The sequence below is a fragment of the Hemicordylus capensis genome, chromosome 4 (genome assembly GCF_027244095.1).
Source record: "Hemicordylus capensis ecotype Gifberg chromosome 4, rHemCap1.1.pri, whole genome shotgun sequence".
Classification (NCBI taxonomy): Eukaryota; Metazoa; Chordata; class Lepidosauria; order Squamata; family Cordylidae; genus Hemicordylus; species Hemicordylus capensis.
Window position 1 is genome coordinate 257,878,980 of NC_069660.1, and position 24,785 is coordinate 257,903,764.

Genomic DNA, 24,785 nt, shown 5'->3' on the forward strand with positions numbered 1-24,785 from the left:
AAGTAATTACATTCTACTTTGCTTTAATGGGGAAATGTTATTAGACCTACCAAGCGGCAACAGAAATAGGGTACAGCACTTAGTTTTCTAAATATTTGCCCCCAATACAGCTGATAGTCAACTGTTCGAGTGGAATACTTAAGGTATTATACTTCTGAAAGAAAAAAAAAACCCAAAGGAAGACATGTTCTTAATTCCAAAACAAAACAGCTAAACCTTTTATTTATTTCAACTTGCAGCAAAAAAAAAAAAATCTACTAAACCAAAGCTGTTATTCAATTAAGCAAAATGTATTATAGATGTACAAAATAATGAAAACTTAGTTTTGAGTAAAGCAACCACACTTCTTATACTCCTTCATACTGAGGAATCCAACGGCAAACTTACTGTGTAAGTTTTAGCTTAATATCATCTATGGACTGCAGGTAACTTGAATATACATTTTCAAACTTGAAAAGCAGCTTTTGGTAAGAATGTGTGCAATCTTCCAAGTTTGCCATTATGGCAGCCCAGCCTTGGTGCTGAAGATGTTCATCATGGACCAGACCTTCACAGAAGGAACAAAGTTTCTTGGCAATCTCATACATTTCCTGTACAAAAAGGACAAGGTAAATTAAATATAACAATGAGGTGTCACTCCATACATCCATATTTAAATTACAATAATTATGCAAAAGGACTCACATTTGAGAGAAATGCAATATAGAATATTGAATATTTATTGGGTACAAAGATGCAATCCCTAGGAAAACCAGGTTTCTTACTTGTAACACGTGATCCTTGAGTGATCCGCTGGAATTCATATATAATGGAGTGTGCCAGCACCTTTAAGACTCATGGGACTCTTCTAAAACATTCATTTGCAATGCACCATTCCCATACAGTCATTGCATAACCATCTGGACTGTTCCCCCTTGCTTGTTATTGAATGCAACTGCCATATTACTGTCCACAGCTATCTGTACAGCTTCCTTTTAACAGTGGGAGGAACTACCTCATATCGAAACACTACGAACTGTTCCAGGTAGTTTGTGCGTAAGCTGTAATGTTGTTCCCTCCATTTGCCTTTCACCATATGTCCCAGAAATGTGTGCCCCATTCTGCCGGGGATGTATCTGATGTCAACATAATTGACACTTTTGGTGGTTGAAAAGGTATCTCTTTCCCCAAATTCACAGGATTTGTCCACCAACCTCACGTACTTAAGATATCCCCTGGAATAGTCAGTTCTTTGTTGGCTGTCTTTTTGTGGTAGAACATTTAAGTTGATTATAGCTGGATTGACTGAGTCACTTCAGTGGTACACTGCCATGCAGGGTGCCATCAAGCCCTGAAGGCATGGAATGTCTACCACCCTCTGCGTTGGGTGTTGCATGAAAGCATGCTTTTTTGCAAATTACGTGTAATCTGTTTTCTAAGAGATATGTTCTTTGTGTATCCAACACTGCTCCTATGAACAGTATTGTTTGTGATTAAATTTGCTCTTCTCCCAGTTTAATTCGGTACTCAGTGTGATCAGAAGTCTTAGAATGTGTTCTGTTTGCATCTGTAACTGTGGTAAGCTGTTTGAAGTCAACCAATTGTCCAGCTATGAAAATATATCTTTGTGCCATTTTTTCTGAAGTAAGTCATTACCACTGACATTCACTTCGAGGATACCCTTGCGGCAGTAGACAGGCCAAACTTGTATTGGAAGGAACTCGTATTGGTAGATAAGTGCTGGTTATTACCTTTAAAGCCCTGAATGGCTTAGGTCTGGGTTACCTTAGAGAGCGCATTCTTATGCATGATCCCCACCTGTACATTAAGGTCATCTGAGGAGGTCCGTCTCCAGTTACCACCGGTACATCTGGTGGCAGCTCAAAAGTGGACCTTCTCTGTAGCTGCTCTTGGGCTGTAGAATAGGGATGTGCGTGGAACTGGTTCAGAGGCCTTTTATGGGCCACGGAAGCCATTCGAACGGTGGGTGGTTCTGCCAGTTTGAAGGTGAGGGGGTACTGCTTTAAGGGTGGGGGAGGGTGCACTTGCCCCTCCCTCCACTCTCCCCCCACCGGCGCTCCATTTTTACTAAGTCCATCGTGCTGGCAGCGTACCTCCCTGCTGCCCCGTTTGCCCCCTTTACTGGAACTAACCAGAAGTATCTGACACTCCTGTGTGTTCCAGGTGTGGGCGTGCCAAATACTTCCGGTAAGTTCCAGTAAAGGGGGCAAACGGAGCAGCCCCCAGCCTTCGAGCCTCCCCCGCCTGGTTCCATGCACATTCCTACCATGGAAGGCACTCCCAGCAGAAATCCGTAGTTTGAGTTCATTGTTGGCCTTCAGGAGAGCCCTTAAAACCTATCTGCTTGGCCTGGCCTTCCAGGGTTTTTAAATGGTTTTAAATGTTTTAATTGTTAATGGTTTTGTGCTGTTTTTAAATGGTTTTGTAATGTTTTCAAAGGACTGATTTGTGCATTTTATTTTTGTTGTGCACTGCCCAGAGCCGTTTGGATGGGGCAGTATATAAATGTAATAAATAAAATGGGGTGCAACCTGCCAACCTTCTTTGGTATTTAGAAATATCTTGAATGGCAGACTTTGATGAACTGGTTCTATTGCATCCTTTAGTAACAACTTCTCTACTTCTTGCAGAAGTGGGTATAGGAACATAGGAAGCCGCCATGTTCTGAGTCAGACCACTGGTCCATCTAGCTCAGTATTGTCTTCACAGACTGGCAGCAGTTTCTCCAAGGTTGCAGGCAGGAATCTCTCTCAGCCCTATCTTGGAGAAGCCAGGGAGGGAACTTGGAACCTCGATACTCTTTCCAGAATGGCTCCATCCCCTAAGGGGAATATTTTACAGTGCTCACACGTTTAGTCTCCCATTCATATGCAACCAGGGCAGACCCTGCTTAGCTAAGAGACCAAGTTATGCTTGCTACCACAAGACCAGATCTTAACCCTGTGAAAACTGGGTAGTTGCAAAAAAAAAAAAAAGTATTGCATAACCCTTCTCAGTGATTGATAGCATCCATAAACGTTATGAACCCCCAGATGTTGATGTTCTCTGAAAGACGTCATCCTCATTGTGATAACATCTAGGTGCTGCTGTTGTAGAAGTTTGTATCAAAGATGCTGGTTTTGCCCCATCCATCTGCTTTGACCTCACAGAAGTTTATTCTGACCTCAGTGAGAAGAATCTTCTTTGTTGACCCTTATAGGCTCTTTTCACATCTGTCTCCTGCTGGTTAATACATATCTTTGTACTTAGAGGAACTGTAAGACAGCTCATAATGTTGACCTGTGTAGTGTGTCTGATGTGGTCACATCAGTCACATCAAACACTTTCGCTGTGAACTTTGATTTTTCACAAGTTCCTCTAAGGTTTTGTCTGAATGCCAAATCAACCATCTTCCTCAAATGGCAGATCCTAGATTTTATTTCTGGTATCCTGTAGCAGGTTGGAAGAGCGTAACCAGGCATGTCTTTGTAATGCTAGTGAGTCAGCCAGGTTTTTTGATTCACAGTCCACAAGATGTCTTACTGTACTTTGTTGTCGTGTAAGTCGCCATCTTGTTTGCCATCCTCTGAAATGTACAGAGTCTGGTAGTTCATTGATCTGATCCTGTATCTGCTCCCATAGTATGTGCTGTTACTGTGCCGTGCAAACAACATAGTTGGCTATTTTAATGGACAGGAGTATAATCTCCTGCCCATACTGTCTAATTTTCTTCTCTCTATCTGTGGGAGCTGCATGTTTGCATGATGTTCTGTCTGATTATGCACACTCTAAAGTAAAGTTGTGCCATCAAGTTGGTGTCGATTCCTGGCATCCCCAGAGCCCTGTGGTTTTCTTTGATAGAATATAGGAGGGGTTTGCTATTATAATCTCTTGTGCAGTATGAGATGATGCCTTTCAGCATCTTCCTATATTGCTGCTTATCTACCATCATGGAATTTGGAGAGTGGATGAACAGAAATGAGTAGTTCTCTTTCTGCACTCTGTGCATGCCTTCCAAGTGCTTGGAAGTAGGAGGCGTGGATGAAGGCCTTTGCCAAGCCTGTTTTGATGCCTGCACCAGTACATGAAGCACAGGCAGAATCGTAGAGTTAGAAGATGAAGACGTTTGGATGAATTTAGAGACCAGTTTCTCTATTGATGGCCTGGGTTTCTTTATTTACAGTATCAGTGCCTTTGCCATTTCCAAAATCTAGATATTGTAATTCCAAAACTTTTCTGATGGTTCTGTGGTAATCTTTTCCACTGTTGACCCATCAGGGGATGGATCTGATGGTTTGTCTGTAACTTCACAATTCTCATCTTTATGTGTTTCATTTTCCAATTTTGGGTTTTCCTCAGTATCCTGTATCTTCCTGTCTGGTTTTTTCTTCTCACCTGAAGAAGCATAGAAAGTAGCATCTGAAGCTGATCTTGGAACGAGCTCCAGCCCATGTATCAGTGGTTGTCTTCATGGACATCAACTGTCTCCATCACAGTTTTTAGAAAGCAACTAAAATCTTGGCTTTTTACTCAGGCTTTTAAATGAGTGTTTTGTTTGCTGCTCCTTTGTATCTTATGGTTATATGGTACATTTTTTTAAACTTTTAATTAGATTTGGATTTTTATCTTTCATTTTAAATCTTATTGTTTAGTTTTTATGGTTTTATATTGTTAAATGTTTTGTAAAATGCCTTGAAATTATTTTAATGAATTAAAAAGATATAAGAATTTGACAATAAATAAATAAAACCCAGATGTTGCAGTCACTATCACAGTGCCCACCGAGGTATGTACAGTGGTGTGAATATTTTGTGCACTGCAGACTGGCTGGTTAAGTGCCTTGGCTGGCAAAATGTATATTGGCAGAAAGGTTTCTATTCCAGAAGACAATTGTGGTTGGCGGTGGCAGAGATGTTATAGTATAAGTTTGTGGTGTTTTTTGGCACTTGGAAATATGGTTCCCATCGTGGTACATAACATACTGGAGGCTTATCTGCCATATATTTGGGCAGTATATTCACTCATGTGAGTCATATCTCCTATATTGCAATTCCTGTACTAACAATTGGATCTGTTTTCCATCTTGGGTATAGAGGGAGTAAGTCCTCTCAATACAAGTTATTGTATAAGCTGGTATTATATCCTGTGGATCTGAATGAAATCAAGGCAACTGCAGCACTACATATTTCACTTCACAGAGGGTTGCTCTTCCCTCTGTGTATTCCATTCCATTTTATACTGTTCTCTCTATTAATATATTGAGGGGGTTAAGGGAACACACAGCCTCTCTACTTCTCTCTCATCAATCTCACTTGGTGTGTAAGGTACCTCCACCTAGGAGTGTAAAGTAGCATGCAACAGGAGGGAATCATGACAATAAGCATCTATGTTTTAAAAAGCTAAAGACAGAAAATATGTATAAAATGCGGTGTCTAAAACAAGATATATAAAATAGGCTGTCTAAATTGGGAAGACTGAGCAAGCAGGTAAAATAGTCAGTAGAAAAAACCTAATACATAACTGATACATGGTTATGTACTGGAGGTCAGGGCCCGGCGGATCTTACATGATGCCGTACAAAACTTGGCAATGTTGTGTGTGAAGGCCTGGTCTTCATCCAAAAGCAACATCCAGTTGGCTTCGGCGACCAGGGTTCCTGAGGAATAGCGGTAGTATAAGCTTGTCACGACTGTCTCTATAAAAGGGGCACTAGAGGAGCAAGGGCTCTGTGGTTTCAACCTCCCCAGATTCACAGGGACAAAGTCTCTTCATGATTGGAATCTTTCTGTATTTGCCATCTAAAACAGCAGAGAACAGGCGAGAGTGAAGGCCCTTCTGTGGCTTGGGATTTCCAACTTTGTCCGATGTGCAGTGGGAGAGGCAAAGTGTCTAGTACTTTCCGGGGCCAAGAAGCCTGGAGCCCTGCCTAGGTCAGCCTGAAGCTCAGTGTCCAATATCCTCTGTTTGATGGCCATTTTTGCATTGCCACAGCCTGTAGCAAATGGGAGAGGAGGGGAAAAGCCCAACAGGGCCACTTTAGTCCAGACAGCCCGTTTCCAAGAGGATTGAAAATTGTCCTGCAGGGTCAAGGGGGTCAGGTCTCAAGGGCTGAAGGAAGGTTTAAGCCATAGGTTGAGAAGGGTCATCCACTGTCTGGCCTCAATCTTTATCATGACAGTTTCCAGACACCGCAGGGCACTTAGAAATTCGTTCTAGTGAGGCAAACTGAACTGAATCGAACTGAATTCGTTCTAGTGAGGCAAAATTGGAGGGGGTCCCGGGTGGGCACCATAGAGTAATTGCGCCAACGGACTGTGGGTTAAAGAGAACTAATAGAAGGGAGATAAGAAAGACCTTAAACTTCTTGATAAAAGAGAGTAAGTTCCCTGAAATACCTATATAGACAATGGTGCTTGCTTTGGAGCCGGAAAGCTAGGTAAATTCCCCTGGATGATCGCCTGCAAATGAGCCATTTAGAATTAGGAGGATAAGTCTGGCAGTTATTTGTGCCAAGCAAAGATCCACATACTGTAGTTTGATCTCAGGTCCTTTGAAGAGTGGGTAAGGAGTAGAGGCTCGGTCTCTGAGCAGGGGGTGGGGAGCTGATAACATGAGAATAGGGTATATTCATCAGGCCCCAACCTAGCATTAATGTAACCCCTCAACACCACCAGCACTTCAGGATTGACCAGAAGAAGGTCATTTGTTTTGTGTTCCAATTCAGCCCAAACAGAGCTGATTCCAGGTTTCTGTTGCCACGGAGGCAGATATGTGTTGATTATTAGCAGGCTGGCCCAAATTGGATTAGGATAACCATGGCATAATGTCTGAGCGAGGTAAGAGGTGTCGATGTTACCCACAGGATGGTGGAGACTAATATCGCCAGTCCTCCTTGAGCCTCCCATGGCCTATCCCCAGTACCGCCCCCACTGAAAATGAGTGGTAGCCATTGCGCGTAAGGTCTTCCACTGTCCAGGTTTCCTGCACTAGGATTATGTCGAATTTGAAGAGAAAACTGTTGGAGTCTGCATCTATGGAACGGTGCCACCCTGCCAGGTTCCACAACATGATCTTGATCTTATGCTGGTCTAAAGGATGTCATCAGGTCACTGAGGGAACAAAGCTCTGGGCAGGATTCAGGTAACCACCGGCAGGCCTGCTGGGGGACTGCAACTCTTGCTGAGCTGAGTGGGGAGGAGAAACATCTGCTAGCACCTGCAATGCCAGCCCTTGTGCAGCACGCGGGTGGTCCAACACTTCCTTCACAGGCACCATCTGTCCGGGGGGGGGGCAGCAGGGGAGTCTTGAGTGCTCACATGCTCAGATAGGTTACCTAGAGTGCTCGGCACGCTGTTAGGCCTGAGCTGGGGGGTACAATCCAACGGTGCATAAGAGCTCCAACCCTGCAAGTCAGTAGGTGCTTAGGCTAGATTGTCTCTATGAAACGAGGGGTATTGCTGGATGATATGGTGGGTCAATAGATTCCTCGGGATAAGCAGGCAGTCTGAGGTGATCAGCGCAATGTTGTCATCAAATGCAGATCACTAGCAAATGGCAACCCCGAGCTGGGCGCTGGCAGGGTGTTGGCCTTCTGGGGAGAAAGGCATCACGAGGAGACCCCATCTTCCTTCAGGGCTTGACATGTGATGGAGGCAAGAAGGGTTGGGGCAACAGAAGATCATCTGGGGTGGCCAGCTTTCGCTGTATCTCACTGGAGCATGCAGCTGTTGATCCATGCATGGACTCCCTTGGAGTAGCAGTGTTGACATCAAATAGGAAGGAAGATAGCAGAGGGAAACCCTTCTCAGGAGCAAGATGGAGCACAGGGGGAGTAGTGGCATGAGGAATCTCATTTTCAGTATCTGTATGTAAATCTTTGTAATACACTGAGAGCTTCCCAGCTCTGTATCCTCAAGTCCTTGACAGTAAATTTATCTTTGCTTTATTTTTTACTTCAGCCAATTTTCTTTGCAGATTTGCAAAGTCATAGTGAATAGTTTTAAACTTGGGGCTCTCTGTCAGTGGATTAACTTGTGGGAAGTTAGAGTGGCTGGAGGATTTGACAAGGGGAGAGGGTTTATTGAAGTTAGAATTAATGGCCTTCCAGTTAGCAATTAACCTCCCAGAGATGAATGATCTGACCTCCAGGTCTAAAAAAACATGCAAAAACCACACCCTTAAGCGAGTCAAATGTAGGAGTTGAGATGGTACAGCTGGTGTTAGAAAAAGATGTTTGCAGCCAGTTCTGCTCAGAAGAAAATGAAAGTCTTTCAGCTCTATGCTTTCAGACTGGCACTTTAGGATCCCAGACAGTGACAGAATAGTTTTCCGGCTTGACCATATTTGGGAATAGTTTCCAGAGAGTTCGACAAGAATTTGGTGGGACTGAAGAACTCTGCGGAACTGGTCAGTTCCCACTGCCTCCAGGAACCCACACGAAGGGAGGGGCTGGCTGAAAGTTACTGCTGACATGAGTCATTGCACTTTTAACCCCTTGTTGTTCCCAGGGAGGAGAGCATTTCCCTTGTGTGGTCTGAGAAATAAGTTGTTCAAAGGCAAGCCTGAGACTTTCAACTTTTGCAGAGAATTCATTTAACATTCCAATAATCGTGATCATAGATTCTGCAGAAACAGGCAGGCATCTCCTAGATACTAAGTGAGGAGCTTGTAGGGGAGGTGTGTGGTATGCCTGGAAGATTGAGAGGCCCCATTGCTCAGCCCCAAAGGGTGGCTCCAGCCATGCTGCTTGGATGCTTTTGGGGGGGGGGGTGAGAGCTCTCCAAATCATTAGTGCACAAGGCCGTAAATCTGTTCTTAATGAAGCGAGTCTTGTTACTCACTGTTTCCTATAGCCTTGCTGGAGGCAAGAATGAATCGAGCTTCAGCTGTTTCTCTTTCCTCCTCTCCTGGATTGAAGCTGGGCACTGTTTTCGTTATCAGGGCTTTCTCTGATGTCCCTGCTTCGTTTTTATCCTTTCGTTGACACAATGGATTAGGGAAGGAGGTGTCCTTGAGAAGGGATGCGTCCAGTGGGTGTGCAGAGTCACAGTGAGGTGCTGCTAACCGGCCACCATTTTGGCCCCTCTGTTCTTTCAAGTCCTCTTCTTCACCTTTCTGTGGCTTTGGAATGTGCTCCCTGTCAATATAAGAGCTTCTCCATCCCCGTTTTGGGTGTGTTTTTAAAAAATCACTTGACACACCTGTTCTCTCAGGCCTTTTGCTAAAACTATTTTTTAAAATGTTCTGTTTTTTTAAAAATGGCTTTTATTGAATTTTATTTGTTTTAAGCTTTGATTTTAAGATTTAGGTGTTAGGCAGTTTATAAATATAATAATAAATAAAATAAAAGAACTGTCCATTATTAAAAAAAAAGCAAAAAGTTTAATGTTACTGTAACTCATTGGCGGCAGCAACTTATCCCTTCATTCTTCCACAAAAAATAATCACTCCCCTTTTCAGGCAACAAGATGAGTTACTGAGGCATTTTCTTATCTGTATGCCTGCAACTTTTCTTATGGGTCCTGAAAGCTCACAAAGCCATTTATGGCTTTTCTTTTAATTTACAAGCTTATATAATTCTTGCTAGGGAGTCCACTAAACTACTTTATTTTTGGGTGGCCCTATTTCACTTCCAAACTGATGGGCACTCAACCACCTGAGTTTACTAGGAGTATATTACTGTCAAGTAAACGTTGGACTGGCAGTTTAATTTTTACCAGACTATATAATATTTTAATGTTAAATACTGCCAAATGAAGAGAAGTTGCTAGACAATATATAATGTAAATTACTACATATCACTAATCACAGTTATCCTACCCCAAGTGATTTTATTCCAGATTGTGGCACACTGTGTAATGATATTTTGAACAGGAGTCACAGTACATCAAAATCCAGATGATTAGCATAGAATAATTTTCATTCTACAAAATGAAACTAAACAATAGAAGAAGAACTTTTATACTGCAAAATAATGCTTTAGCAATGTCAGGCTAGCTTCTATTTGGGGGATTTTATTGAAAGCTCAATGCTTTAATATAGTCCAACTGAAAATGAAACTTGCTTACCACAGCAAGTTGTGTCCGTGAAGCTACTGTGTGAAAAACTGCAGGCATCATAAGGGATTCTTCAACTTTTAATTCCATCTCATTTTCTGCTGAAAATGTTGTTTTGGGGATTGCTGGGGGACGTTCACACAAGATCATTTCTTTGTTGAAGAGAAAAATTGGGTTTGTGTCCTGTGTTAAGATAAAATGTCTATTAATCCCATTTTTCTCTCCAGTCAAAATCTCAGTTACTCCCTTTTTTGTTCCAGCCCTTTTTAATGGAAGAAACAGAAATGAATATTTACCGTTCCAGCACTGTAACTACAGACTTTCCTGTCAGCTGCCATACACTCCCCTCCATTGACAACCAGTACTTGATGCTGAATAGCGATCTTGTACTTGGTTTGGATTGCCTGCTTAAGGTCTGCCACACTAAATAGAATGATAAAAAGGTTTAAATATAGTTCACTGATCTTGAAGAGCAACAAAACACAGTTAAAAGACATAATACAGATGATGGTGGTGGTGGTAGTGGTGATGGTATCAAACCTCAGTTATCAAAACTAACTTTCTACAGTAAACTAAGCAAGCAGTTTGCCACATGCCTACACAAGCAATACTTGCCCTCAGCAAGCAAAGTAGAACTGTATCTTGTCTACCTACTGGCACTGCCATGAACATAGCTCTTTAAAAACTGCACAGACACATGAATTGCAGTCACCATATTAAAAATGCAGCACTCTATACGCATTCCAACAGTAGTTTTCCTGCAACTCTTCTTTCCAGACATTACATAAACTTGGACATACAGGATCATTTAATTTAGCAAACATAATTCTAACAACAAACTCCTCAAAAGACTAGAAGATATCTTCTTACTTCTGTACTGCAAGTTCCGTGTCAAACGTAAGTGTGGTTCCAGTGTTCACCAGAAATACATATAACTTCATGGTGACTTCTTTAGGTTACTGAAGTGTATACCTTCAACTTTCTGTATATTATTTAGGAACTGCAAAAAAACCCCAAAAAACAACAACACCCCAAGTATTAGTTTCATAAACACACACACACACACACACACACACACAGAGTCACTGGAACCCTCACTAAGTGTCAACACTTACAGTACAACTGCAACCTTACATGCAGGAGCTACAAAAACCAGATGTAGTATTTTGTACTAGCCCTGTCCTAGTTAAGGCCCATGGAGATAGTGGAGCAATGCATGATAGTATTCATGTGGTTGTTGTCCTACAAAGAAACTACATTTGGGGGCTGGGAGTGGGCCAGACGACTGCTGTGATAGACCATCCTAAATCCCAACAACTGGCATGCAGCTGTAGGACCTAGGACATTCCCAGGTTTCCGATCTAACCAATATCTTCCAGTTTCCTCACAAATATGCAGGAATGTTCTATACCCAATTACTGGCCGAGACCATGGTAGTTAGATACCCTCCCACGAAGTGTGGATAACTCATAAGAGAGACACCTTTTAAGTTCAGCTAGTAGAGAGCAACTGTCCCTATTCAACACAGCACAGTGCCCTTCCCAGAGGCTGTGCTCGAGTCTCTCAAGTTTCCCTTTAGATTGTGAATTGCTTTGGAACCATATTCTTATTACTTTCGCTATGTAAACCTCTGTGATAACTCTTTTGCTGAAAAGTAGTATATTGAATAGTCTAAGTAACATATTCAGTTCTTGGTGTGTGCTGCCACTAGTGGCTGGGTGCAGACTGCATACCTAATTTCACATGTCTTTTTTTTTTTTAATGCATGAAAAATACATTGGCCCTTCCGTGCATAGGCCCAAGAGTTGGCTTTTATCTCTAACAAATGTACAGTGTCAAGCAGATGTGACAGAAAACTTTTCTAAATTAGACACAATGTTCTAAACAATGGAAACAGAGGTAAAAATAATACATAGCATTTATGTGGTGCTCTGGATAGTTCCAAATGGCTCATACACACTTTCATTCATCCTTAAAGTATATTATTCCCATACTGCAGAAGGGAAGTTGAGGCCAAGAGGTAGACGAGTCACTAGGTGAGCTCATGATCAAGGTCACATTTGAACTGGGAGCTTCCTAGCTCACTCTTAGCTATGACATTACAAAGGCACTTGCAATAATATATTATATGCTTTTTGCTGTCTAAGCTGAACTTTCAAACTGAATTATGGTTTCCTAATTCGTGAACATATGGACAACACAGAGCATAAAATGTCAGTGTGATACAGTGGTTAGAATGTCAGACAAGGGACAAGGAGACCCAAGTTCAAATTCCGACTCAACAGAGAAGCACAGTAAGTGACCCTACTGTGGTGATAAAAACAGGTAGAGGGAAAGCCCCGTATGCTGCCCCAAACTCTTTGGAGGAAAAGCAAGGGGAAAACCATAATGAAGATGATTTGATGGCTTCAGAGAAGGCTCTCAAGTACTATCCAGTTTAAGGCAATCAATCAGATGGAAAGCAAGGCCCATTCTGCTTATCATTCTAGACCCTTTGGTTGGAAGAAGAGAGAAAATGGGAGAAAAATATGAGGCCGTTCTCATGCACAGGAACAACCGGGCTAAGGAAGCCAAGCCCAGTCTTGTCCACACATAAGAACTGCCAGGATCTTGCCTGATCCCAGCGGTGCCTCGGTGGCAATCCTGCCTAGGCAGCCACCCACTTAAACAAGGTTAAGGGAGTACACACTCCCTAAGCCCCGTTTTTGTAATTGTGTGGCAGTGTTGGCTGCTTTCAGCCAATGCTATGACACTGACAGGTGGCCGCTCACTGCTCCATTGCACTGGCATGGTGAATTATTAGGTGGCCATAATGCACTAGCGCGGTGCATTATGGGAGTTCTGGCAGCTGGGGCAATGCACCCCAGCCCCCAACCCTCCGCAGCGCCAGGGAAAGCCGGTGTCCATATGGGTGCGTGATCCGCACGCCCAGCACAGACTGGTCAATCGTCTGCAGCCTTCCCCCTCACATACCCCAAGCCCTTTCTCACTGATCGTGAAAATGGTCCAACTATTCATGGCAAAACAATTTAAAACTGCTTATATAAACCAACAGCAAATACCACACACTGGGCATCTGTATCATTTCCCCTTCTGGTCAGATGTGATTTTAAGAGAAAAATAATAATGCCCGATACCATCCATGTTCTCAGGGTACAAAGTTTTCTTAGAGCCACTAGAGAATACTGTGTAATCTGTTAATTTAAGTGAACCTACTGGTGTAAGGTGGCCAGAAGGACTGAACTGCATGAATGGCAAGGAGGGATATTACATATATCTATATAGTGAAAGATGGCTAGCTTAAGCTATTCTGTGATAATGGCAAAAACTAACACCTAATCCTCTAACATGAGCTGTTGGTTAAACATTCCAGAGGACAAAAAGTTACCTTCAGGCACTGCATGGAGGTACCACTGTCTTTAAAAGCAGCTGATTGCAAAACCACTTCTTTTCCTCATTTGACTTTGGCAAGAAAATCAAACTTCCATTAAACGCAGCACATCAAAGGCCTACAATGAAAAAAATGGAATTGTGAGTATCTGTGCAACAAGAAGCTAGCTGACAACGATTCAGATTCGCCCAACACTGCACTTCCAGAATAATTAAAGCACATGTGCTTAGTGCTAAAAATGTTATGCTGAATATAAACCAACTGCCATAGTGTTCCCTCTAACAGAGATTCCCAGATGTTGTTGACTACAACTCCAAGCATCCCCAGCTGCAATAGCCTTTGCTTGGGAGTTATGGGAGTTGCAGTCAACAACGTCTGGGAATCCCTGTTAGAGGGAACACTGATCAGGATGCCTTACTACATAAAAGTAAGGACAATGAGTTTGAATTGGATAGGAAAAAAACAACAGAAATAATTAAACAGATACTTGACAGGACCAGTGTGACAGATAAGTGAATTATACAAACAGCAATTTTGAGCTAACAATAAAGACAAAACATTTTATATAATGTAGATAAGGTGAAAAAATGAGTCAAGAGCATAAATCATCATCTCTTCTGCAGCAGGGGTTAAGTATCTATCTTACACATACTCAGACCTATGGCTTATCTAGCCCAGTGTTGGCAACGCAAAGCTTCAGTAGCTCTTCAACAACTCACAGTGCAACCCAACACATTTTTACTAGGCAATATGCACCACTGATTTCAATGGGACTTACTGCCAGAGAGAATAATATGTATATGATTGCACCCTTAGGCAGAGACTTTTCCCACCAGTGGTCCCTCTAATTTTTTTCATGTCTAGATAGGCTCTTAGGCAGTGCTGGGGAGGAGACAGCCGTCGTGGTGCACGTCGGCACCAACAATGTGGGGAAATGTAGTCGGGAGGTCCTGGAAGCCAAATTTAGGCTGATAGGTAGTGCACTGAAGTCCAGGACCCACAAGGTAGCATTCTCAGAAATGCTACCTGTTCCACGCGCAGGTGCAGTGAGACAGGCAGAGCTGAGGGGTTTCAATGCGTGGATGAGACATTGGTGCTGGGAGGAGGGATTTAGATATGTTAGGCACTGGGATACATTTTGGCCAAAGCAAGGACTGTACAAAAGGGACAGGCTGCACTTGAACCAAGATGGAACCAGACTGCTGGCGCTTAAAATAAAAAAGGGTTGCAGAGCAGCTTTTAAAATGACACCTGGGGAATTGTCGACGGGAGCTGGGCAGTATCCGGTTTGGCAAAAGCCATCCTTTAAAGTGCAAGGGTGCAAAGGATTCAGATAAAACAGAAGGGGATAGAGCAGAACTGCATAAAGAGTAGTGATGTGCATGCCTCCAAACCGGTCCGGACGGGCACGGGGGGGGGGGTTGTAGCTTTAAGGGCGGGGGGTGGTACTTACCCCACCCCCCGCCGCTCTTCCCCCTCCGGCGCTGTGATTTTTGCAAAAAGTTTCTGGGGCAGCAGCATTCCTCCCTGCCGCCCCTGGCCCCGTCGTTAGCCTGATAGAACTCAAATACATTCCACGCATGCGTCCGTTCTGGCGCGCGTGCACACTCGTCGCCACACGTGACGTGTAGGGAGCACGTGCGCGGTGGTGGTGAGTGCGCACGCGCGCCAGAATGGACGCATGCGTGGAACGTATTTGAGCTCTATCAGGCTAACGACAGGGCCAGGAGCGGCAGTGAGGAACGCTGCCGCCCCAGAAACTTTTGCAAATATCACAGCGCCGGAGGGGGAAGAGCAGCGGGGGGTGGGGTAAGTACCACTCCCCACCCTTAAAGCTACAACCCCCCTCCGTGCCGAGCTGCCAGACCGGCTCGGAACCGGACCGGTTCGGAGGCCTCCAGAATGGCCTCCAAACTGGTTCGGGCACACCCCTAATAAAGAGCAGACAGGAGCCTGTGCCAGCTGGTCAAACAGTCAAAAGAAAGATAGCGTACATCAGGTGAGAGATTCAGTGTATAGGTGCTTATATGCCAATGCCAGAAGCCTCCGAGCCAAGATGGGTGAGCTGGAGTGCTTGGTTGCTAACGCAGAAATAGATATAGTATTTATATCTTTAGATATTTAGATATAGCATAACAGAAACGTGGTGGAACTATGAGAACCAGTGGGACACTGTTATTCCTGGATATGAACTCTATAGAAACGACAGAGAAGGGCACCTTGGAGATCGAGTAGCACTGTATGTTAAAGAAGGGATAGAATCTAACAAGCTAGAAAACCTAGGAGGAACAGAGTCCTCCACAGAAATCCTATGGGTGGCAATACAAGGCGTGAAAGGGAACAGGCTAGTGGGGACGTGCTATCACCCTCCGGATCAAAACGCTTACAGTGACTGAGAGTTGCAGGAGGAAATCAGGGAGGCATCAAGGAGAGGCAGGGCTGTAATCATGGGTGACTTCAATTACCCACACACAGACTGGGTAAATTCACAGTCAGGTAATGACAAAGGGGTCAAATTTCTAGATACACTGAATGACTGTGCCCTAGAACAGTTGGTGTTGGAACCAACCAGAGAGAAGGTGACCTTGGACTTAATTCTGAGTGGCACCCAGGACCTGGTGCGTGATGTCAGTGTCATCAACCCTTTAGGGAAAAGTGACCATGTGCGATCAAACTGGAAAGGACTGGAATGTAGCAAGTGTAACACTGATTTTCAAAAAGGGATCCAGGGGCGATCTGGGAAATTAGAGGCCGCTTAGCTTAACATCTGTTCCAGGCAAATTGATAGAAAGAATCCTCAAGGATAAAATTGTAAAGCACATAGAAGAACAGGCCTTGCTGGGAGTGAACCAGCATGGCTTCCACAAAGGTAAATCTTGCCTCACCAATCTTTTGGAGTTCTTTGAGAGTGTCAACAAGTGTGTGGATCAAGGTGATCCAGTTGACATAGTCTACCTGGACTTCCAAAAAGCTTTTGACAAAGTTCCTCATCAAAGACTCCTGAGGAAACTTAGCGGTCATGGGATGAGGGGACAAGTGCATGTGTGGATTGCTAACAGGTTGAAAGACAGGAAACAGAGGGTAGGGATAAATGGAGAGTTATCACAATGGAGGGAAGTAAGAAGTGGGGTCTCCCAGGGATCTGTACTGGGACCGGTGCTTTTTAATTTATTCATAAATGATCTAGAAGTAGAGGTAAGCAGCGAGGTGGCCAAATTTGCAGATGATACCAAACTCTTTCAGGTAGTGAAATCCAAAACAGATTGTGAGAAGCTCCAAAAGGATCTCTCCAAACTGGGGGAGTGGGTGACAAAGTGGCAAATGTGGTTCAATGTTGGCAAGTGTAAAGTGATGCACATTGGGACAAAAAACCCCAACCTCAAGTATACGCTGATGGGATCTGAGCGGTCGGTGACTGACCAGGAGAGGGATCTTGGGGTTGTGGTGGACAGCTCGTTGAAAGTATCAACTCAATGTGCAGCAGCTGTGAAAAAGGCCAATTCCATGCTAGGGATCATTAGAAAGGGGATTGAAAATAGAACGGCTAATATTATAATGCCCTTCTACAAAACTATAGTGCGGTCGCACCTGGAGTACTGTGTACACAGTTTTGGTCACCACATCTAAAAAAGGACATTGTAGAACTGGAAAAAGTGCAGGAGAGGGCAACCAGAATGATTGCGGGCCTAGAGCACCTTTCTTATGAGGCAAGGCTACAACACCTGGGGCTATTTAGTTTAGAAAAAAGACGACTGTGGGGAAACATGATAGAGGTCTATAAAATCATGCATGGTGTGGTGAAAGTGAAGAGAGAGAAATTCTTCTCCCTCTCACATAACACTAGAATCAGGGGTCATCCCATGAAATTGATTGCCAAGAAATCTAGGACCAACAAACAGAAGTACTTTTTCACACAATGCATTATCAACCTGTGGAATTCTCTGCCACAAGGTGTGGTGACAGCCAACAACCTGGATGGCTTGAAGAGGGGTTTGGATAACTTAATGGAGGCGAGGTATATCATTGGCTACTAGTTGGAGGGCTATAGGCCACCTCCAGCCTCAAAGGCAGATGCTTCTGAGTGTCAGTTGCAGGGGAGTAACAGCAGGAGAGAGGGCATGCCCTCAACTCCTGCCTGTGGCTTCCAGTAGCATCTGGTGGGCCACTGTGCGAAACGGGATGCTGGACTAGATGGGCCTTGGGCCTGATTCAGCAGGGCTGTTCTAATGAAGTGACATTGAAAATCATTTCCAGGTCATTTCCAGCCACTCTAACTGTGTATAGACAAATTATGCCTATTTTTCTACCCGCGGATAATGAAACTGGATCTCTGAGATCCAGTTGCAGATATGTGAAACTATGGATATGGAGCCCGCAGATATAGAGGGCCACCTATACATTAGACAATTTTAGTCTGTGTAAACAAAGCTATGTTTAGTGAACTAGAAAAGCACTCTGTGCCAAGGCAACACATATTCTTGAAGGAAAACGAAGCTCTGTATACATTATGCAAATTTTATCATTAAGCATATTGCCGTTACTTTTCAATAAAAAGGTTCACAAAGCAGTTCACATAGCATAAGGAATGAGAAAATAGTTCCCTGTCCCAAAGGGGCACACAGTAAGAGAAATTCAAGACACAACAGCAACAGCTACTGGAAGAACATTGACTGAATAGTGACAGTTGCTCTCTCCCGTCCCTGCTAATTATAAGAAAGCTACCATTTTAAAAGGTGTGTCTTTGTCCAGCTAGACAGCTAACTTAAGCACATATTTACCAAGTCTGCATAATTTATTCCATTTCTCCTTACCCTAGGAAGGAAGATACTCAAGTCATGTCCCATCACAAACCTCCTTCAACCTCCATCACAAAACTCCAGAAGGGTACCTCCTTCTGGCCTGGAAATAATTAGAATTTCTCCCCTGCCCATGCACTTGGGGGAAACTGGCTGAAGTTGCCTCTTTCACGGAACAAAACAACAGTAGACTGGAACTGCTGCATGTATCTAGTGCTAGTCTGGATGTTCAGCAGTTTCATAAATTCATTAGTAAAATTAATGGATACCAGTGCAATATTAGGCAAGTTCAGCAATTTCCAAGTTGTAATTTATATTTTTCAGGTGATTATCTCTAGGTAATGTGTGAGTGGGTAATTATGTTTACTGGTTTGAGAGTATGCCAATTAAAAAAATCCCCCATAAAGCTTTGACCATGTTTCAGTATAACAACTATAGCACATGAAGTTTATTTGTTGATTTTCCCCTCCCAAACATTTCAGTTCAACTGCTTGGCTACTTGAAAAACCTTTGCCATACAGTGCCGGAAATTAATATGGTAGAGGTGTTGTGCTGGTCTACAACAGTAACAAACTAAACAAGAACACAGGGCGAATGTGTTTGTTCTTTGTTTCTTACTGTATAGACAGGTCAAATAATATGCCAGAACAGATTATAATCTATTTAAGGGCATCAGGAAAAGTTGTATAAGTTTTTGTTTGTGGTTGTTGTTGTAGTAGAAGAAAAGTTAATTTAAAATGAGGGGGAAATTTGCATTGGAAATTTTTCCAATTCACAGTTTTCTGTAAAACCTACATATCTGAGATTAACAGTGCAATTCTATCCACCAATTACACCGGCTAGCCCAGGGTAGGATTGCAACTAAATCCTCGATGGTGGTGAAAGTCCAGGTTAAGCTTGCATATCCATGGTATGATGTATTGTGATACTACTGCAGCTTTAAGTCAACTTAACTCCAACTTTGCTGGAAAGCTGGACAATCTTAAGCAGGAGAGGGATGGGCAGAGGTGGGAGTGTGGTGAAGAAGCAGAAGACTGGCTAGCCTGGTTCGCAACCTATCCTCTACCAGATCTGCAATTATGATTAACCAGATCTGCAATTATGATTAACCATAATTAACCATAACACACCCACTGGAGTCAAATGAGATCAAGAGATTATTTCCTCTCTACACTGCCTCTCTTCTCCTTGCCACATTGGAGAATAGGATCCAACTAGCTCTGTAACCAATGCTAGTAACACAGCAACAGCAGTAAGACAGACCCAGCAAGGAAGCATGTCTCTTATCTAGACACATACAGCATGGGGTTATAGCATTCTGTCCTGATGTGCAGAGCACTTAGGACTCAGAATATTAGTGATGGGGAACTCTGCATAATGCAGACATATAGTCAAGGCTAACACCAAAACAGTAAGGGCAGATTAATAATACTTCTTCTCAGAGCCCTTGCAGGTACTTTACTGTACCTCAGAATTCTTGACTGTCCCTCTCACTCAAACACTCTCTCTCTCTCTCTCTCTCTCTCTCTCTCTCTCTCTCTCTCTCTCTCACACACACACACACACACGTACACCCCTGAAATTTCAATTACACCCTTGCAAATGGAGATGCAAAGACAAGGCACTTAACAGAGATAAGCAAGGGAAGGGTGTACTCAGCAGGGATGGAGAAGCCCATGCCTGAAAGCAGGTCTGCTGAACATCCTTCATTGGAACAGGAAGAAGACTGAAAAATAAAAAAATAGAGACAATGAAGAGCCAAATATCCAAGTATGTTACAAAACATGCAAAAAAGATATAAAGGGGAATATATAAGTGTTTGAAGCTTCCAGCTTTATCACACAGAGCCAAGATGGCTAAAGAGTGCCCAATATTAAAAGAGAACACACATATAGTAGGAATATCAAACACTATATAGAACAATAACCACGAATGGGATACAGATATCCTACTTAAAATACACTACACAGTTCAAGTCACCACAACTCAAACAAGCCATGGAACAGTTGAAAGTATATCTGTATCTGAACTATCAGGACAGCCCCAAGGAGCCTGCCCTACCAAGAGGAATGACAGGAAGGAGCAGGAGATCTGACTCCCTAAGCAAGCTGGGAGAGGGGACTTTGTAAACAGTGACTTCATACTTTGAGGGAGAAAATGCAAACAAGATCTGCCTCCTTTAGGGCAGCTAATGTAATACCAATGTTAAAAAGGTAAAAAGGGGCAGAGAGTGAGATAAAGGAAGTTGCACACCTGTCTGTTTAAATGCTATCCCAAGTTCATTTGTAGAAAGTATTACTGGAGCTAAAATTAATAAACAAAGGAAAGTAAGACTTGAAGAGAGCCAACCAGCATGGCTTCCAGTGTTCTTTCTGACTTTTTTCATCTGAGTGCAGAATGAATTTTGTTCTGGGTGGCAGTATCAAGGCAGTGTGTATGCATGTATATTCTGTGTGGGACCTTCCTGATTCAACCTGAGCAGGATCTAAAATTAACAGAGCGGACATCAGAGAACTTCAAGCTCCCAACCCCAAGGCAAGCTCTCACAGTCACACACTGATGAAGGTAACTGGGCATGCAGGCACCTTTGTTGGTGAACAAGCATCCCACTCCAAGCAATGCGTCGCACATGCAGTCACGATGCTTTCTTTCTTACAGGATCAGAACCAGGCCATGCGGCAACACAGTAAACAGACATATTTAGCAGATGTGTAGTTTGCTTTTGGATCACTCCCCAAAGAGGCTCATAATGTGTGTCAGATTAGAACATTAAAAACTTTACACATTTTTTTTAAAGCCCAGTTTAAGCAGGAGCAACCACTGGGTGGTCTCTTTGCCAACCTCTCCCTCTTCTCGCACAGGCCAACTGGTCTTTGAATGGTTCTGTGTTCCAATACATCTCCCTACAGAGGATGGAGAAGTATTCTCTAGGGATAAACTGCTAGTAGATGACTCCTGAAAGGGTCTACCTCAAATGTAGGCTATATATCTACTTCACCTGTAGATACCAGGGGAATGTCGGATGAACACAGACTCACTGGGAGAGTGGGGAGCCTGACCACAACATAGAAGTGGAACAGCATCCATATGGAGGCAGCCTCCCCCAATCACCCATTCTTAATTAGATCTCCTCACAGGCAACGTCTGTTGTGACTGCCCCCATGCATAGCATCCCCTTGCTTTGCTTACCTCCACAGGCAACCAGCCAGGCATCCAAAACTCACAGAGTCAAGGACATTCCCTACCCCACAAAATGAAGAACACAAGCAAGGCCTGCAGCATCAGCATCAAGTGAGAACCCAGCTGTTCCTATGCATGGCTGCCATATTTGTGTTCTTATGCCTTTGAACAAGGCTTATGAAACAGCTGAAACTTTAGCATGGGGGTGGAGTATTGAGGAAAACTGGACATTACCCTTCTGTCTCCCATGAGGCTTTCAAAAGACAGAGGAATCCTGCCTGAACACCAATGTGGCAACCCACATTCCAGTGTGATACTGTCAACACTTGCTGCACAACCAAAGTTGTTCCATTAAAGCTATTACTATTTCATTTGTTTGTGTCTGTTCTTATGATGGCTGGCAGGTGGAGAACACCACTCCCCCACTAAGCTTGTGTTATCCACCTCAAATGTCTTTATGATGTGCGACACATTAAGTGTGGGGGGAGAATAAGTTCTCCACTGAAGCACCTCAAGGCTGAGGTTTGCATCTTGCCCAAAGCTTTGCTAGTGGAGTGCCAGCAAGAGTACTATCAGGAGCTGGCAGTTGCTAGCGGGTCTTTTTCTCTCCCACCTCATAGTTATTGCCCGCATGGTAAATCAAGGGGGTGAGGCAACATGAAGTGGAGAGTGAATGGAGGAGAGAATTGATAACAGACTGCTAGGAACAGCAACAACAGCAGCAGCAGCAGCAACAACTACTGTCAAGCAATCAAATAACATGATGAGGGAGAGTCTGGCTGAACGAGGTGAGGCTGAATGGAGTGGGGGAGCTGGTCAGTTTTCCCTTCCCTTTTATTGAAATGGTGCTTTTGACACTGCTGGTGATGGGTATAGGATTCCCCACTAGTTACACTACTGAAACCTGCAGAACAGCAGCAGCAGCCATCCTAACCAGATTCAAAATTGCCCTGCCAAGCTACAGTAATGTAAATGGAACATACTTTCTTTTTAGAAATATGCATAATTTAACATTCTGATCTAATCAAATAACGTTCATAAAGTCTTAAACATAGTATATCCCTGACAAATGTATTCTGTTCCCCATTTCAAGCAGCAGAAGGCACTTTTGAGGCATGGGTGAGGTGGGAGGTTATGAGTCCAGTAGATACGAACACTGGCACCCTCCGTTTATTAGGAACTTAAGAAGCTGCCTTATAACAAGTCCTATCCTTGGTACATCTAGCTCAGTAATGTCTACATTGACTAGCAACAGCTCTCCAAGGTTTCAGGTAGGAGTCTCCCCCACTGAACTATGGACTCACCCCCAGCAGCGTTACGATGCCATCACATCATGGCATACATATGGCTATGCATTTCTAGCAACTTCTGTTTCCTGGCCCACTCACCTCTCCACAACATAACACTATTATGTCATATTACAGTTTGGGCTAGGTTACATTTTAAGTTTGGGAAAATATGAATTAAATGCAAATAATCATGGATATATCATAGGAACATAGGAAGCTGCCATATACTGAGTCAAACCTTTGGTCTATCTAGCTCAGTATTGCCTTCACAGACTGGCAGCGGCATCTCCAAGGTTGCAGGCAGGAATCTCTCTCGGTCCTATCTTGGAGAAGCCAGGGAGGGAACTTGAAACCTTCTGCTCTTCCCAGAGTGGCTCCATCCCCTGAGGGGAATATCTTACAGTGCTCACACTTCTAATCTCCCATTCATATGCAACCAGGGTGGACCCTGCTTTGTTAAGAGAACAAGTCATACTTGCTACCACAGTCCCTCCACATCAGGTTTGACTCTTTGTTTTGATGCACATTTTAGGCAAGTGAAATGATTTAATTAAAGCAATATATAAGACCATACTCATATGGTGGCGGAAAGGGAACAACATTTATGGAAGGATCTCAATGGACAATATTCAACATCATCTCTAAAGATATATAATAAAAAATGGATCACCACATAACTGAACAAACTCTCTTGGTCTCTTCAGACATTACTCTGCATACAGAAGCATTTCTGCATACGCATCACTCTACTTCTAGGCAATTACTTGCCCTAGAGTTTCCTTAGATGTATTCCATTGGAAAACAGAGGAAGGAACATGGGGCCCTTTCAAAATGCAAAGGAAGAAACAAAATAAGAAACAAGGGATCAGCTATCCTTGACTTTGTCCCAACCTACACGAGAGAACTGGTCAATGAAAATGAGGTACAGAAATGAGAACTTTGGGGCAACTGACCATGTAATGATGGAATTCTGGATCTTGTTGAAAGCTAAGGACCATGAGGGATGTGCACAAATTGTTTTGAATTGTTTCAGTAGGGATCAGTCCCTTTAAACACGAGTAAAGCTGGTCCTTACCTGCTCCTCCGCAGCCCCATCTCATTTCCCAGTGCAGTGCTGCACCACTCAGAAGCCCAGCATCCAGCAACTTGTGCATGGTAGCAGGACACACCGGGTACTGTGCATATGCAGCAGCCATGAGCATGGTCAGCAACACCACGCTGACCATGCACATGGATGCAGCCGCGTGTGGACTTCTGAGCAGTGCAGCACTGAAGCCAGGAAATGCAGTGGGGTGGTGGAGGAGCATGTGAGGACCAGCTTTACTCATGCTTAAAAGATACCACTCCCTGCCCTGCCAAAACAATCCATGCACATAATTACTACAGTCAAACATGTACCTTTAATAAAGTTCATTTCAATCAGCTCAGAGGAGTACTAAGAGCATTTTATTACTAAATAAACTAATAGGAAAAGATCCCAAGATCGGTGGGAGTTCCCAAAGTTACTGAAGGTATCCAAATAAATTCCAGTGAGAAAGAAAAAAAGACATCTTAAAAAGGCAATATGGCTGCACAAAAATTCCTAGTGATGACCTGATTAATCATGATTTTGTAAAGACATAAGTAATAAATAGAAAGTCAGGTCATCACCAAGAACACATACAGATGAACAGCTTAGACCTGTGGCAATAGCATCAGGAAAGGTAAAGCTCAGAAGATGCTGAAGCCAGCAAGAGATACTAAGAGGAACAAAACACTTTCCCCCAGGTATGTCTGAAGCAAGCAGAAGGAAATTGTATGCTGGCAGTAAGGACAGAGAAATGCTGACAGGTGACAAAGAGAATGGCAAAAAGCGGGATGCACGCCAAATAGAAGGAATGGGGTAAAAGACACCATGCAAAGGTAAATACTCAGAGACCACAGAAATTACTAATAGTGGTAGCAATACTGCTAATACTGCAAAAATGGCCAAAACTCTATGTAGAGGAAAGAAGGCAAGACATACGTATCCATGAAACAAATTCAAGATGCTATATTGTAATGAAACCGTATCAATCAAGAATCTAGAAAACTAGAACAAATACCAATGGTATAC

The 24,785-nt window shown here is 43.3% G+C and overlaps 1 protein-coding gene across 2 annotated transcripts in view; it reads right to left on the reverse strand.

Moving 5' to 3' along the window:
• Positions 1–24,785, reverse strand: part of RB1CC1 (RB1 inducible coiled-coil 1) — a 126,038-nt gene that overhangs the window by 95,262 nt on the left and 5,991 nt on the right. For both annotated transcript variants that reach the window (XM_053246516.1, XM_053246517.1), the window contains exons 2-6: positions 13,423–13,543; positions 10,905–11,034; positions 10,331–10,457; positions 10,047–10,217; positions 388–590 (exon numbers count right to left, since the gene is read on the reverse strand). In XM_053246516.1, coding sequence (XP_053102491.1) covers positions 388–590; positions 10,047–10,217; positions 10,331–10,457; positions 10,905–10,975 — 572 coding nt within the window. In that variant the 5' untranslated portion in view covers positions 10,976–11,034; positions 13,423–13,543. The remainder of the gene's footprint in view (positions 1–387; positions 591–10,046; positions 10,218–10,330; positions 10,458–10,904; positions 11,035–13,422; positions 13,544–24,785) is intronic.